This window comes from Phascolarctos cinereus, unplaced genomic scaffold, assembly GCF_003287225.1.
Source record: "Phascolarctos cinereus isolate Bilbo 61053 unplaced genomic scaffold, phaCin_HiC Scaffold_4;HRSCAF=312, whole genome shotgun sequence".
Classification (NCBI taxonomy): Eukaryota; Metazoa; Chordata; class Mammalia; order Diprotodontia; family Phascolarctidae; genus Phascolarctos; species Phascolarctos cinereus.
Genome location: NW_027555847.1, coordinates 622,283,716 through 622,301,513, shown reverse-complemented (window position 1 = coordinate 622,301,513; position 17,798 = coordinate 622,283,716). Strand labels below are relative to the sequence as shown.

The window sequence follows — 17,798 nt, the reverse complement described above, 5'->3', positions numbered from 1 at the left end:
TTCTTTTCTCTACATATCTTTTCTTTTCTCTCTGACTCTTCTTCCTGACCAGTGGCCGTCAAGTGAATGGATAGGGAAACCATTCCTGAGATCCTGTATTTTATATTATTTAGAGAGGCCTTAGATAATAATTGCTCACAATTATATAGTACTTTTAATGCTTGCAACTAGCTTTATACATAGACAAAGCTATATATTGTTACATATACATATATAGTAATATATGTTTACAACTAGCTTTATATTTAGTTATTTATAACTATGTATATGTACATATAGGTAAATTGTATAGTTTTACATGTTTGGAACTAGTTTCATATATAGAGCTACATAGTTATATGTACATATATTTATATATGTTTACAACTAGCTTTATATATAGTTACTTATAACTATATATATGAATTACAGTTTTAGATATAATGTTTTCAACTAGCTTTATATATATATATCTATATATATGTAGTTTTACATATATAATTATATATTGTTGTTCAGTCTACTCTTCATGATGCCACTTGGTATTTTCTTGGCAAAGATACTGGAGTAGTTTGTCATTTCCTTCTCCAGCTCATTTTATAGATGAAGAAATGAGGCAAACTGGGTTAAGTGACTTGCCCCAGGGTCACATAGCTAGTGTCTGAGGCTGGATTTGAAAGGTCTTCTTGACCGCAGGCCCAGACCTCTATCCACTGCACTACCTACCTGCCCTATAACTATACATATAGTTACACATATAGCTACATAGAGTTACATATGTATTTAAATACAAGTTATAATTATATATGTGTGTATGCATAATCTCATTTGATCCTCACAGAGGACACTGGGTGGTGTTATTACATCATCATTTACAGATGAGCAAACCGAGGCTGAGAGAGGTTAAGTGACTTGCCCAGGGTCACACATTTTGCAAGTGTCTGGTGAAGCATCTGAACTCAGGTCTCCCGGACTTTAAGAAGAACATTTTAACCAACACACCACTTAGCAGGACTGGAGACCATTTAGTCCAATTTCTTCTTTTTACAGACGAAGAAACTGAGGCACAGAAAGAGTAAATGTTTTTCTCGGGGTCACAATGCAAGGATCTGAAGTCTCAATCCGGATGTTTTCCCACCACAGCACATTTTCACAACCGACTCTAGGCCAGGTTAACCTTTCACAAGCCGTCCGTCCAGGAGATTGGGAGAAGGGGGAGGGGAGGAGAGAAGGGAGAGAAGCCGGCCCTGCCATTGGCTGACACATCTGCCGTTGTTGCTCCGGACAACCTCTGTTCCCCGCCCCTTCTCCCTCTCCACTCCACCCCCAGTCGCCCAGCAAGCCTTAAGGTTGCGCTTCTCCTTTAAGAGGTTGGACTTCCGGTCACGTTGCCCCTGGAGTTGAAAGGGGAAGTTTCCTTTCCGGAACACCCCGCCCGCCGCTCTCTAGAACCGAATTCGGCCACGCCACGTCTTGGGGGCTGCTCCCACTGGTCTCCGCCTCCTGTGCCTGTCTCCGCCGCCTGTCGCGGCTTCCCCCTCCACATCCTCGCGGAGCCGGAGCCGAAGCCGGGGCCGGCCGCGTATCACGGGGGCGGGCGGGAGGGCGGGGAATCGGCGACGCTGCTGGTTCAGCGAGCCGGAGCTGCGAAAATGTCGGATCTGGGGGACTGGTTTAGGAGTATCCCGGTCATCACGCGGTACTGGTTCGCCGGCGCCATCGTAGTGCCCTTCGTCGGCAAACTTGGCCTCATCAATGCAAGCTACTTCTTACTCTGGCCTGATGCTTTCCTGTACCACTTCCAGGTATCGGCCCACCACGGGGCTGGGGAAGGGAGAAGACGAGGGGGTGGGGAAGCGCGAACTACAAGTCCCAGGTAACTTTGCGGCGGTTGGCACCCAGGCGGCCTTGGGTCTGGGCGCACTTTGAATCACGGGTTTTGTAGTCCCATGTGTGCGAATGTAGGCTTCGGAGCATAGGGTGGGGTCAAGTCCAAGGGAATAGGGTGGAGAGGTCAAAGGCTGGTCTGATTTCGTATTTCTTGAGGATTTTCGTTCTTTATTTAACTCGTTTCATTTTCCTCTGTTCAGTAAAATAACGCCTAAGTAGTCAAAATGGATCAGAGTCTAGAGAGTTGGCGTGGTGTAAAGTCCTGGGATTTACTACAGGAACAACTGGGTTTGAATCTGGGGACCTTGGACAATCGTAATTAATGTTGGGCCTCAGTTTCATCATCAGTGAGATGAGGAGGTTGGATTGGATAGACCCTTACAGCTCTGAATCGTGTCTATGTGATGACTAATCAGATCTTCCAAACACAGAAGCAACTCTTTGCGGTCATCTGCCCAGTAGTCTAGGACGTTGCTGAATTGGATTATATTCACGGGATTCAGAGTAAGGCATTACTGAAGACTGGGTGATTTTATGAACTATGGTGATCTCCCCCTTCTTCCTTTCCTCCCTCTGTCCTTCCAGCCCCAGAGACACAAAAGAGGAAATTAAGAGATGGTGACAATTCCCAAGGGATTAGTTCCCGGATGCTTAAAGTGTCATAGTTGTCAGATGGAAGGAAGAGAGGAGGTGTGGGCTTATTTGGGAGCCTGTGTCCTCACTTGGGTGACTGTGTGGCTGGCACTTTTGTCATTTTACCTTTTCTTGTGAATGAAGTTTCTTTGGATTCGACTTAAGGTTCTACTGGAAGAAGTCTTTGATGAGTGCCACTAATTTTCAAAGGGGATATGATTACATCATGAAGGAAGCACAGACGAAGTCAGATTCTGATGTGGATATCAGCATTATTGAAGAAATTCACCTACTTTAAGGTGTTAAGGCATTTATATACTAATATGATAGCATTGTTCATGCTATTGGGGTTTTCTTGGCAGATACTGGAGCGGTTTGCTATTATTTCCTTCCCCAGCTTATTTTACAGATGAGGAAACTGAGTCAAACATGGTTAAGTGACTTGCCCAGCGTCACACAGCTAGAAAGGGTCTAAAGCTGAATTTGAACTCAGGAAAATGAGTCTTCCTGACTCCAGGTCAGGTACACTCTTATCTTCTGTGCCACCTAGCTGCCTAGTAGACTTTTTTATTCTATTGGGTCAAATTTACTCCTGGTCAAATCACATCCTCTGAAATAGCATAATGATAACTCACATGATGTGGCACATTGCTCACAATTGTTAGATTTCATACTACAAATGTTATCCCCATTTTCTACATGAGGAATGGGGCTCAGAGGTTAAGTAACTTGCTCATAGTCACACAGCTGGTTAGTGGCGGAACTGGGATTTGAACCTAAGGCCTCTTACTCTAGTGGTGTTGCACTCAAAAAGAAAAGGATCCCTGCCAGCAGCATGTCCACGCAAAAAACAACAGTTAACAATATCTATTTTGTAATATATTTGTATTTTGTTAAACATTTACCAATTACGTTTTATTCTGGTTCAGGTCACACTGGGGAGTTTTGCAGGTCATGAATTAGATATCCCTGAAATTATACCATGATACTTCTCAACAGTAAAAATCGAATATAACGTATACTGTATACAATTCAGTCTGTTTTCTCACTCTCAGTGTTATAAAGGCATTCCTATCATTTTACTTAGTGTTATCTTTGTCATTGTCAACAAATGACCAAATTTGTTTCTCTTCTGTTTTTTGCTTTATGAATCAACAAATAGTGAATAGCCACTATATATTTCTTCACAAAACCTATCTTGATCCCCTAGGGCCTAGGAAGCTGATGTACTGTCTCCCAAAACTATCTTGTATTTATTTTGTTTTGTGTATGTTTAACATATATACATGGGTATAGTAATGTTGCCTTCCCCATTGGAATATAAACAGGGAGTATTTCACATTTGTCTTTTTATCTCCAGATCATAGTACAGTGCCTGGCACTTATAAGTGCTTATTAGTCTGTTTATAGTTACTAAATGGCCCTTAGATTTGTAAGTTGTAGAGAGGGAGTTGAGAACTTAGGTCTTATGGACCTCTGGCTCTGCCGCTGTTTGCCTGCCCCCCGCCCCCCCAACTTAAACCTGATTGATTTGATGACCTAGTCTTCCTCATTTTTGTGCTTTTAGAGGAAAAAGTGGTAATATGGACTCTTAAGTAGGGAATGGGGTTGGGAATGAGGTGGAGAGGAGACTGGTGTATCAGATGTAAACACCTCTGATGGTTCCTTTGACTCATCTCTCCTCCCTGTAGTCTTCCTTATCAAATGTTTGGTTCAGAATTGAGTTAGCACAACCAAAGTTCATTTTTTATATAATCCAGTGTACACTACAGCATGCCAGTCACTTTCAGATGTATGACTCCTACTACACAGTACCCCACCTTGGTTCTTTTCTCCATTTACTGGTTGTGTCCTTCACTCAGAAATTCTTGAAGCATGGATCAATCCATACAGAATACATAGAAGGCCCTGGCGATTCCAGGTCTGTCTATATATTCTGACCCCTACTTAAAGAAAAGGTCAGTCAGGAAGTGGAGTGATCATTTATTATGGGCCTACTATATAGCAGACTGTGCTAAGCACTAGGTTTACAAAGAATGACAAAAAATGGTCCCTGTTCTCAAGAACCCCACAGTCTGACGACAGAGACAGCATGCAAACAACTATGCGCAGACTTGATATAGACAGGACAAATTGGGGTAATCTCAGAGGGAAGGCATTAGGATTAAGGAGGACTGGGAAAGGCTTCTTGTAGAAAGTGGGGCTTTAGCTGAGACTTCAAGGAAATCAGGGAAGCCAAGAGGTGGAGATGAGGAGGGAGGGTGTTCAAACCATGGAGAACAGCCAGTGAAGATGCTTGTAGAAGGTGATGGAGTGTAGTATTTGAGGAACAGCCAGAGGCCAGGGTCACTGGATCAGAGAGCACATGCAGGGGAGTAAGGTAAAGTAGGAGGGGGCCAGATTATGAAGAACTTTGAATGCCAAGGAGAAACTAGAGGAATGCTCCCTAGCTTATATGGTGGACCACCTGTAGAGAATATAATATGTATGTTTGTGTGTATAGAGAGATATATTCAGATTTTCAAATCCCATCAAGGCACAAAGCATGTCTTGAACAGACTGTTGAGAACAAAACTCAAATATGTGTATTTATACACACACACACACACACACACACACACACACACACACACACGACTTTAGAAAGATTTTATTGAGTCTACTCATTTGACAGATGAGGAAAACTTAGGCCCCAGAAAGTCGTCATGGCTCCTCAGTTAGTTGCAGTTTCCTGTCTGTCACTATGTCTACTTTATCATGTTTTGTATTCTTCTCCACCCTGTTACTGTTTTAGAGGTGGAAGACATCTCAAATATCCTCTAGGCAACTGGTGTAAGACTCAAATAGAAACAGAGACCAAGTACATAAGAATCTCTGCTGGCAGCATGTTGACTAGGAAAGCTACATATTACCATTATTTGTATTCTATTCTATTTGTATTTGTTCTGTTAAATTTTTGCTATTACATTAATCTGGTTGTAGCTACACTGAGGAGTGGTGTGGGCTGTGTGTTTGACAACTACCTCATTACCATTTGTAACTTAAAATCAGTTGCTTAGCTTTTTAATTATAGGTCTCTTCTCTGTAGCTTATTGGTTTGAAACAGTAGGTAAAAGTAAATTATTTTTACTTTTGTGCAGCATAAATGTGTTTGTCGCAGGTGCCAGAGTCTGGACCAATATCTCTCATTACTTTTTGTAACTTGCTCTGTGTTCTCAGGCTTGCAGTGTATGATGTCTGGAATTTCTTTTTTATCCTGCACTGTCCTCATGTTTATGGCTTTTCATTTCTCCCAGTCATCATTAACATGGCTCATAATGGTGATGAAATCCCATTTTCTTTCTGAAGACTTCACTGGAAGAAAAGTTAACAATCTCATTTGACTTTGTATGCCTCACTTTTTTCACAGGCATGCCCTGAAAACTTTGCTGTCAGCTTGGGCAAGGGGAGGATATAGAATTATTATTATTGCTGTTGATAAGCCTTTTTTTATTTAGCCCTTTAAGAATTACAAATGGAGAGTAAACAGAGTATATAGTCTTGTCTCTGACACAATACTAACTTTGTGGTCGTTGGCAAATCACTTCCCTTGCCTCTGACAGTTACTAGAATTGTGGGCACGGGCAAGTCAAACTTAACTTCTTTGATACTAGACTTTTCTCATCTCACCTCAGATGGGCCTTAAATGAAATAATGTGTCTCAAGTACTTTGAAGTGCATATGAATGTCAGTTGCTATTAAATGATAATACTACCATTTTACAGATGAAGAAACTGAGGCACAGAAAGATTAAGTTGCTCATCAGGGATCACACTTCCGGTAAATTAGAACTGGAAAATTTATTTTGGCTGGAGCTAGACAAATGCCCTTTCTTCTGTTCCATAATTGTTAACATAATATGGGGTAGTAATAAAAAAATACATGTAAATTTGTCCCTAGATTGAACTTGTAGCAAATTTACCTATCATTTCCTAAAATGTTCTGGAACTTTTTGCTTTCCACCTGTTTTCTCAACCTACAGAAATAGAAACTGAAATTACAGTTTTGACCTTAGCAGAAAAAATGATTCAGCTTCTAGGTTTAGCCTGTGATAAAGTAGCAATTTCAGATTTTCGTTTTCATTATTGCCTCTTTAACTCTGATTATTTTAACAAGGATTTTCTAATTGCTCTATTTTTCAAAATTAGCTTTCATATTTTACATTCCTAAGAATAAAGTAACATAATTTCTCATGAACTTCAGAATCTTGTTTGTGGGGAAGATTTTCCTGCGAAGTTGATTCTAATTAGCTAAGATGTTACAAACTGTTTTATTTTATTTTATTTTCTAATATGCTTTCATTTATTTTGCTAAATATTTCCCAATCACATTAAAAAATTTTTAACAATCATTTAAAAAAATTTTGAATTCCAAATTTTCTTCCTTCCTCCCTCCCACCCGAGCCCCCTCTCTGAGAAGGCAAGCAATTTGATATTGATTGTACGTGTGAAATCATGCAAAACATTTCTGTGTTATCCATGGTTACAAACTAGTTTAACTTCCTATTGTGAGGTTACTTATAAAAAAATTGTTTTTATTTTGAGTTTATGAAAAATGAACACTTCCATATTCAAAGTAGAATGTAAAAAAGGAATCATTGTGAAACTATGAATCTATTATGTACAACTTGCTTTGAAAAAAAGTATATAATACATTCAACATATTACTTTCAAAGCAGTCCAGCTCGCCTCTGTTTCCTTCTGAATTTCCTTCTGTTCTCTTCTTTGCCTTTTAAAAAATACTTCAGTGAACATGGGGTTACTTTCAAAGTGTGTTGAATCTGGCCTTGAATTACTTCTGACTGTCATTGAAGATTTGTATTAAGGAATCAGAACTTCTGGTTTCTAAAGCTTTAGGTTAATAAAATAGTGAACAACGGCATTTGCTATTTGAAAATGTGTGTATTTCTTCCATGATCTCAGCTCTTATTAGTGCTGATTGTCTTATTTCATTCCTTTGTATGATACCTAGCAAATTATGTAGCTGGTGTTTAGTAAAGGTATTTTGTTGATAATCTCCATGACAAATTAATTTTCTCTTTTCATACTTATACTTACTACATTCACACCATAATTAAATACAGTTCTAGTGGTAGTTGTTGTTGAAATGGTTTTGAGTGGTGCTTTCTTGTTTTTTGTTTTCTTTTGAAAAAAATACTTCACACAAAAGTGGGAGAGAATTGATCTTCAAATTAGTTTTTTTCATATGTCCTGAAATAAGTCTAACCACTCAATCCAAGGCTGTAGGGAGACCCAGTGTCCTTGGTTGTTTTTCAGGGTTTTAGTTCTGATTTTCTTCTATCATGAAATTCTTTCCCTTGGTGATTTAATTTATTCCCTTGGCTTCAACTCTCACTTCTCTACAGATGACTATCATGTCAGTCGTCAGTCAGTAAATATTTAGTAAGTGCCTACTCTGTGGCAAGGCCGGTGCTAAGTGCTGAGGATACAAAAGGAGGTAAAAGACAGTTCCTGCCCTCAAGGAGCTCACAGTCTGATAGGGGAGACAACAAGCAAATATGTACAAACCAGCTATATACAAGATAAATAAGACATTGGAATGAAGAGGGGTTGGGAAAAGCGTCTTGTAGAAGATGGCATTTTAGTTGGAATTTCAAGGAAGCCAGAGAGTCAGTAGGCAGAGACGAGTGGGTGGAGTATTCTGGACATGGGGGACAGCTGTAGAAAATGCTTCCAACCTAGAGATGGAATGTCTTGTTCCTGGGACAGCCAGGGGTGCAGTATCACTGGATCAAAAGGTATGTGGTAGGACCAAAGGTGTAAGAAGGCTGGAAAGGTAGAAGGAAGCTAGGTTATGGAGGACTTCATTTTGTATTTGATCACAGAGGTGATAGGGAACCTCTAGAGTTGATGAAGTATGTGATCTAATCTGCACTTTTGGAAAATCACTTTGGTGGCTAAATGGAGGATGGCTTGGAATGGGAAGAGGCTTCAGGCCCATAGACCTACCAGCCCGCTGAGATGTATTGGAGAAATGTTGTCAAGGTGAAATTGAGGCTGTGACAACAAATTGGATATAGGGGTGTGTGTGGGGGAGAGAGAGAGAGACACACACACACACACACACACACACACACACACACACACACAGATAATACTTAGGTTGCCAGTCTGAGGGAATAAGAGGATGGTATTGTCCTTTATAGTAATAGGGAAGGTAGCAACTTTAGGGGGAAAGATAATAAGTTCAGTTTTGGATATGTTGAGTTGAACATGTCTACTTGACATCTTCAAGATGTCTGAGATGCCTGAAAGGCAATTGGAAATGAGAGTTTGGAGGTCAGCAGAAAGATTGGAGCGGGAAAGGTGGATTTGAGAATTGTCAGCATAGAGATGGAAATTAAATCCATGGGTGCTGATGAGATCACAAATGAAGTGCTATAAAGGGAGAAGAGGACCCAAGAGAGAGTCCTGAGGAATACCTACAATTAGAGGGGATGATGTGGATGAATCAGCTAAACCCCTCAGCCATCCATTCTGCCTCCCACAATATATTTTCTGTACTGTACTTTTCCCATCATCTCTGATCTGAATCTTAACATCTCTATTTACTTTTTTTCTTTTTGGCTAGGCAGTGGGGTTAAGTGACTTGCCCAGGGTCACACAGCTAGTAGGTGTCAAGTGTCTGAGGCCAGATTTGAACTCAGGTCCTCCTGACTCCAAGGCTGGTGCTCTTTCCACTGTGCCACCTAACTGTCCCCTTACCATCTCTATTTATATGAATATCACTATCATTCTTCTTGTGATTCAAGGACCTTGGAATTATCTTTGACTCTACTATCTGTTATTCCCACATCCAGTTATCCTGTCACCGAGATGATTAAAGTTATTTCCCAATAGGTCCCAACCTCTCCAGTCTTCCTTCTCCAGTCTACAGTGCACTCTTGTTGCCATACTTTCCAAAAGCAAGCTTTGAACATGTCTGTCACTGTCTCATTCAAAAACCTTCAGTTTCTCCACATTTCCCTATTGTTGTTCCAGACCCTGTTTGGGGTTTTCTTGGCAAAGATACTGGAGTGGTTTGCCATTTCCTTCTCCAGCTCGTTTTACAGATGAGGAAATTGAGGCAAACAGGGTTAAGTGCGTTGCCCTGCATTACACAGCTACACAGCTAGTAAATATCTGAAGCCTTATTTCCTACTATTCCCCTGCAAAAACTTTGTATTATTCCTCCATCCTTTCTCGTTTCCAGGGTTCCATTTATAGTCTTCTTGCTTTCTGTGATGCCTTTTTGCCATCTCTACTTCTCAAGTCATACTTATTCTTAAGACTTTGCTTAAATGCCAGTTTCATCATGAAATCTTACTTGATCCTTCTAACAAGTTGCTATCACGCCTTCTTTCAAAATGCCATGAAAGAGTGCCTGGCACATAGGAAGCACTGAATTAATGCTTGTTGACTGACACTTTGTATTGCTTATGAAGCTCACCTGTTTTTATTTTTCTGCCCTTTATTATACTCATTTGTGTAGACAGGCAATGTTGCGTGGATTTGGAATCAGAGGAGCTGAGTTTAAATCCCTGCTGTGTGTATGACTCTGCTCCACCTTGTGGCTGTAAGCAGGTCACACCATTGCAGAATGTGAATTGGAAGGGACCCAAGAGACCTTCTAGGCCACACGTTCTTAACATAAGGGCTCCACGGGTAAATTTCAGAGCAGTCTGGAAAGTTGAATGGGGAAAAACAGTTACATTTAAATTTTCACTAGCCTTTGGTTTCTTTTGTAAGTCTATTATATTTTATGTATTTTTGAAACATAAATTGTAAACGTGCATTTGTTAAATGCCTCCTATGTGCCCAGCACTGAGCTAAGTGCTTTACAAATGTTAGCTCCTGTTATCTTCAAAACCTCCCTGGGAGGTAGGTGCTATTATTATCCTTATTTTGAAGGTAGAGAGAACTGAGGCAGATTGAGGTTAAATTACTTGCATAGGATCACACAGCTAATCTGTCTTAGGCTGGATTGGAACTTAGGTCTTCCTGACTCCATATCCACCATGCCATCCTAGCCGCCTCCTGTTTTGTTTTGGGGTTGGTTTTTTTTTTCCTTTTTTGGCAGTTGGGGTTAAGCGACTTGCCCAGGGTCACACAGCTAGTAAGTGTCAAATGTTTGGATTGAGCTTGGATTTGAACTCAGATTCTCCTGAGTTCAGGGCCGGTGCTCTATCCACTGTGCCACCTAGCTGCCCCACTGTCTTCTTTTTTTGAAAACATCATTCTGAGGAGTACCTTTGGCTTCTTTTTTTTTTGTTGTTCCCCTTTGGCTTCTCCAGATTGCTAAAGGGGTCCAGAACTCGAATTCTCATCTGTAAAATGAAAGGGCTGGGCTAGATGATCTTTAAGGCCCTTATGCACTTGTTAGTTGTACCTTGGGCAAATGACGTTATTTGCAAAATGGGGATAAATGCAAACCCTCACAGGTTTGTAATGAGGGAAGAACTTTTCAAATTGAAGCTTTGTAACAATGCATTCTAAATGAATGTGACCTTAGTATTTAAAGATCATGCTATAAAAAATAGAAGATAAGCAGTTCACATAAGTCTGGGCTGTGGTAGAATCTATGTGCATGTCAGCAGTAATTGCTGTGATTAAGACAATTAGAAAATACAGGCAAGGGTTATAAATTTGCCTCAGTTTTCTTTAGCTGTAAAATGGGGATAATATATAGCTTCTACCTTCCAGGATTCTTGAGAAGAACAGTTGAGATATTTGCAAAGCACCTAGCACAGTGTCTGGCACGTAGTAGGCATGATATAATGTTATAATTATTAATATTATTAATTCTCAAGATGATTTGGGTGTTCCGGTGCTAATTGTCAGCATTCTGTGAGTTGTATTTGCTGTATGCAACTTCAGGATTGACAATTAGTAAGAAAACTGTCTTTCCTAACTTTTTGTAAGTAGTGAGCCTTCCTGTTTTACAGTTACCTTTCCTTGATTTCACACATTCCCTCTGCTCACCTTCCCTGGCAGCCCCTCACATTGAGCAGTTACTTAGTGATTATTTCTGTTAGTGACCTAGCTCAGTTGACAGCCCTTCTCTTAACTCGAGGGTTCAAAGTGTTGTGCTGATACTGCTTTGTTTTTCTTCTACAGAACCCTAACTTCTGAAGTGTTTCAAGAAGTTCTGAATGAAAGAAAAAAAAAGATGAAAGTTCTCAGTTAGTCAAGGCTACTAGAAAATACTTTTTCAACATCACTGTCACTTCCCCAGCCGTAGAACCTCTTCTAGTGACAATGATGTACAGTTAAGCAACACGGATTGACACATTGGACACCTTGTTGCGTACCTCAAGTCCTCCATCCCTCTGCTGGGAGGGGGGAGATTTACTTTTCTGAAGTCGTGATTGGTCATTGTAATGATCAGAGTTCTGGGTTTTTTCCTTTTATAGAAATTATCTTTTTTTATTGTGAACTTCACAAACATGAACAGTTCACTATATAAAGAACAGAATAGAGGATTGTACATGAAAGTGAACTTGTGTTATGTGTAGTTAGGTTAAAAAAAGTTAAATTTGACACAGTAACAAAACTACCCTGCTTCTCTGTAGGACCTTCTGAACATCCTTCTGCTCTTTCTTGGATCATTTAAAAAATGTGTCATTAATAAGCTTTTTTCCCTTTTTACTCATGATCTTCAGTATTATTTTCCTTTATGTTATTGTGGTCATTGTGTAAATTGTTCTCCGGGCTCTGCTTGTTTTGTTCTCTATCAGTTAATACAGGTTTTCTCGAGTTGCACCCAAATCTTCGCATTCATTTTTCTTGTGGCATGATTACATTCGTAGTTGACAGTTTGTTCAGCTCTTGCTCATCAGTGCACAGCCACATTTTTTTCTCATTCTTTGTTATTGCAGAAAGTGATGTTATGAGTATTTTTGTATCTCTGTGCTCTGACCACATTGGGATATTTGCCTAGAGAGTGGTACTGATGGATCAAAGGGTATGCATGTATAGGCCAGTGACTTTTCTAGAATGGCTGCATTCGTTGATAGCTTGGCTAAGAATTCATTCAGGTATTTCTCTTCCCACAGCCCCTCCAACACTGACCAGTTTTGTTCCGTTGTCTTGTTCATTCTGCTTGGTGTAAGGTGAAATGTTGAGGGGATTCTCAGTCAGGTGCATGTTGTACTAGATGGTCCCTAAGGACCTTTTCAACCCCAGGATTCTGTGACATGTGACTCTTATTGTACTCTCCTGCCATTTAAAACAAAACTCCATATGGCCCACACAGAAGATGAATAATTATATTTTGTGTTTGTATAAGCTTTCTTTTTTTTCATGTCATATTTCATTATGGCTTTACAGTGATGTGGTAAGGAATTATTATCCCCAGTTGATAAATAAGAAAAGTGAAGCATAAGTTACGTGTCTAAGGTTATTAGGTGGCTCATAATTGTGGGATTTTTTTTGGGCAGCTTGGTGGTGGAGTGGATATGGTGCTGGGCCTGGAGTCAGGAAGACTCCCTGAGTTCATATGTAGTCTCAGATACTAACTAGCTGTGTGACCCTGGGCAAGTCACTTAACCCTATTTACCTCAGTTTCCTTATCCATAAAATGAGCTGGAGAAGGAAATGGCAAAGCACTCCAGTATCTTTGCCAAGAAAACCCCAGATGGAGTGATGAAGAGTTGAACATAACTGAAAAACAACTAAACAACAAAGTAATAGGATTTTAGAGGTATGGATTATATTCTTCCTCTTAGTGTTGCTTCTGTCTAGTTGATTTGGTTCCAAACTAATGTACACTGATGGGCATTTGTAGTCTGCCGGTGTGTGCAGGTAGTACTCCCTTCCCTCAGAATTCTGCAGATAAAATGAAAACTTCAGCCACAGTGTTTATTTGAGCAGGTGATCACATATAAAAGAAGCTGTCAGATTGGAAAGGAAGAGGAGAGTTAGCTGTACTTTCAGTAGTAATATCACACTTTTATAGCATCCTGTCTTTCCACTCAGCGTTTGTGATAGTTTAATCCTTTCACATGAAGAGTTAAAATGTGGTTAAAGTCACTTTTTGTTGTCATTGTTAAATCATTTCAGTTGTGTCTGATACTTTGTGATCTCATTTGGGGTTTTCTTGGCAAATTTACTGGAGTTGCTTGCCATTTCCTTCTCCAGCTCATTTTATAGATGAAGAAACTGAGGCAAATACGCTTAAGTGACTTGCCCACAGTCACATGGCTAGCAAGTGTCAGAGGCTGGATTTGAACTTAGGACATGCGTCTTCCTGACTTCAGGACCAACATTCTATCCACCTTACCACCTAGCTGCCTTGAAGTCACTTAAGTGCCAATAAAAGCCAACTTCTTGTAAGAGTAAAGGGGTTTTGTTTTTTATTGTCAATAGCTGTGAGTTTTAAAGAGCAGGTGTGCACTCTGTTGCTAAAAATAGTACTGTGGTATCTATTACATTTATAAAACTTGAGTCAGAAGGAATTATGATAGTTTCTTGGACGAATAAAGCATTTATTAAATGCTTACTATGTTCAAAGCACTGGGAATTGAAATAGAAAAGTAAGACAAGAAGCTTATGTCAAGGAGCTCCCATTCCAATGGAATGGAGGGTTTTGGCTGCAAGGAGCAGGGGTGGGTAATGCCTCCTCTTAATGTCATTTCCACTCGTTTCTTTTCCAGTTTATTAGGATTTAGTCTAACATAAATGGCAGTGTAGGGGAAAGAACATTGGACTAGGAAGGCATTTGGACTCTGGATGTTAAGTACTGAGCCTTGGGTCCCTTATCTGTCAAGTGACTGGGTTGGACTGGAAAGCCAGTCTTGCCTTTAAAATTCTGTTTCAGTTCAGTTAAGAAAAGGAAATGTTGTAGAGCTGTAAGGATAGCTTCAACCAACATGGTGTAAGCTAGTGTTGTGAGATTCCCCAAGGAATTGCAACCTAAGGTCAGACTTCTACCTGTTGACTCTGTTTTCCAATGTGAGCAGCAACCCAGAAAATGACATGGAAGAGAAACAGTAGGACTCCTGTTCTGAGGTATTGTCTGTGGACTGTTTTGAATGGTAAAAAAAACAAAACAGAACTGGGAATGTAAAACAAATCTGTTGTTGTCCTTCTAGTTTCTTATCACTCAATAAACTCCGGTAGATCCCTGTTGCCTCCAGTATCAAATATCAGATCTGCAGTTTGACTTTTAAAACTCTTCACAACCTGTCTTTCCAGTTCCTTAGTCCTTAATCTTCTTTATTGTTGTTCTTTTAACTTTCTTTATCAATGCCTGGAAGATCCTGGTGTTGGGTGATTTCCTCAAGCTAAGTAATGATACAGCATACCAAAAGAGGCAATAACAATGAATCTCCTGCCTAGATGTGGCCCAGTCACAGTGGAACTGTGTCTGGAGTGCCCTCCCTCCTCGCCTCCATCTCTTAGAGTGCCTGGATTCCTTCGGGATCTTAGTTCCTTCTGCTTGAGACTTTTTTGGGGCTCCTCTCAGACCCCTCTGTTTCTCTGAAAGCGTTTCATCTGTACCTGTATGTGTGGATGAGCTCCAAAAGCCTAGAAACTCCTTGAAGATATTTCGTTTTTTCCTTTGCATTCCTAGCACCTCCGCACAGTACCTGGAATATAGTAGGTACTTAATAATTGCTTATTGCTACATTACACTCTCAAAGAGGCAGACATAGTCTTGATTATTAGGCCGGTTTTCCTTACAGGTAGAGCTCTAACACAGCAGAATGGGCTACGCCAGGAGGTAGTGAGTTCCTTCTCATTGGAGGGTCTTCAGACAAAGACTACTTGTTGTATATGTTGTAGAGGGAATTCTTGCTGAGGTACAGTTAACTATTTTTTACTGAGGTCCCTTCTAACTTTTAGACTCGGTGATTCTATAGTCAGGTATTATAGCCTAGAGAGAGAGGATATTGTTGGGAACCCTCCACCAGGTATGTACCTACCAATTTAGAGAGGGCCAGAAGGGGCATCAGCTGATAGAAAGGTACTTAGTATTTTCCATCCCCCCCCCCATTATGTGGAAGCAAAATTGGGAATGCCTCTCTGTGCTGATTGGTCCTCCAGTTTCCCAAGACTAATTGGTATTGAAAGATGCCAACTAAGTTGGTTACTGTTGTTTATCCACTTTAGCAGAGGCAACCAAGGTGGTTTGTGAGGGACCTTGAAGCTGAATCTGGCTTTTATACTACGATAGATATTTAGTTGACAGGTAGCACAGAATGGTGGATAAGGTATTTTGCCTTTTACCTGAAGTTAAGAAGACATAGGTTAGAGTTCTGCTTTGAACATTTACTACTCGGTGTTTACTGATGGACCGTTTTACAGATGAGGAAAAGTGAGGCTCCAAGAGGTTGTGACTTTGGGGAAGTCACTCTTGGAGCCTCACTTTTCCTTATCTGTAAAATGGTCCATTAGTAAACATTGATTAAGAGCTTACTCTCTGCCAGACACTATGCTAAGTGCTAGGGATACAGAAAGGCAAAAGATAGCCCCTGCCCTCAAGGAGCTTACATTCTAACGGGGCAGACAACATACAAACAAATATGTGCAAAGCAAGCTATATCCAAGACAAATAGGAAATAATTAACAGAAGGAAGAGACTGGAATTAGAAGGGGTTAGGGAAGGCTTCCCATAGAAGATGGGATTTTAGTTGAGACTTAAAGGAAGCCAGGGAGGTTGGTAGCCAGAGTGGAGGAGGCAGAGTGTTGTGAAGGCAGGGAGAATGGCCAGAGAGTGTTTGGAGCCAAAAGATGGAATGTCTTGTTAGTGAAACAGCGGAAGCCCATGTCACTGGGTCAAGGAGTATGTGTTGTTGGGGAGTAAGGTGTAATAAGACTAGAAAGGTTATGAAGGGCTTTGGATGTCAAATAGAGTATTTTGTATTTGCTGTTAGAGGCAGTAAGAAGCCACTGGAGTTTATTGATTAGGGGAAGTGACATGATCAGACCAACATTTTAGAAAAATCGCTTCAGTGGCTGAACAGAGGATGGATTGCAGTGGAGACAGATATGAGGCAGGCAGATCCACCAGCAGGCTATTGAAATAATCAAGACATGAGGTGATGACAGCCTGTACTGCCGTGGTGGCAGTGTCACAGGAGAGAAGAGGGCATATTTGAGAGATGTTGCTAAGGTGAAATTGACACTCTTTGGCAACAGCTTGGATATGTGGGGGGCCGGTGAGAGATAGTGGGCTATCTGGGATGACTCCTAGGTTGTGATCCTGAGGTCCTAGGAGAATTGATGTTGCCCTCTACAATAATAGGGAAGGTAGGACAGGGGGAGGTTTTAGGGGAAAGAGAATGAGTTCTGTTTTTGACATATTGAGTTAAAGATATCTATTGTATGTACATTTTGAGATGTCTGAAAGGCAGTTGGAGATGAGAGATTGGAGATCAGCAGAGAGATTGGGGCAGGTTATATAGATCAGCTACTCATCAGCATAGAGATTATAATTAAATCCCTGGGAATTGATGAGCTCACCATATGAAGTAGAACAGAGGGAGAAGAGAAGAGGGCCCAGGACAGAGCCCTGAGGGACATCTACAGTTAGAGGGTATGATCTGGAGGAGGATCCAGCAAAGGAGACAGAGAAGGAGTGGGCAGATCGGTAGGAGGAGATCCAGGACAGAATGGTGTCCTCAGAACCTCAAAGAAGAAAGTATCAGAGAGGAAGAGTGATCAGCAGTGTCAAAGGCTTCAGAGAAGTCAAGGAGAATGTGGATTGAGATGTGGGAACTAAGAGTTCATTAGTCATTTTGGAGAGAGCAGTTTCTATGGAATGATAAAGTTGGAAACCAGATTGTAAGGGTTAAGAAGAGAGCGAGAAGAAAGAAAGTGGAGGCACCTGTTCTGGGTGGCCTTTTCCAGAATAGTTCCTACCTCGAATGGTTGTTGAGATGATATAGATAAAGTGCTTTATAAACCTTAAAGTACTATATAATAAATATGAATTCTGGGTAGCCTACAACTAGGCACTGGAATCAATGCTGTGTTTTACCTTTGAGTGTTTCTCTGCCTTCTTTGCTCTCCCAGTGGGTTCTGAGTTGAGAAGTGGAGCAGCTGGGGGCAGTTCGATGATGTGGGAGATACAGTGCTAGTTTTGGAGTCCAGAACATCTAAGTTCAAGTCCTGTCTCAGATACTTGGCAGCTGTGCAATCCTGGGCAAGTCACCTAACCTCTCTTAGTCCTCAGTTTCCTTATTTGTAAATGTGGGTTATAATAGTATTCTATCTTACAGGGTTGCTGTGAGGATCAAATGAGATAATATTTGT

General features: G+C 40.6%; 1 protein-coding gene across 1 annotated transcript in view; it reads left to right on the top strand.

The window, feature by feature from the left end:
• The first annotated feature begins 1,396 nt into the window (after positions 1 to 1,396).
• Positions 1,397 to 17,798, top strand: part of DERL1 (derlin 1) — a 36,752-nt gene continuing 20,350 nt past the window's right edge. Inside the window, exon 1 of the mRNA XM_020964957.2 lies at positions 1,397 to 1,784. Within this exon, the coding sequence (XP_020820616.1) occupies positions 1,632 to 1,784 (153 nt within the window). The 5' untranslated portion in view covers positions 1,397 to 1,631. The remainder of the gene's footprint in view (positions 1,785 to 17,798) is intronic.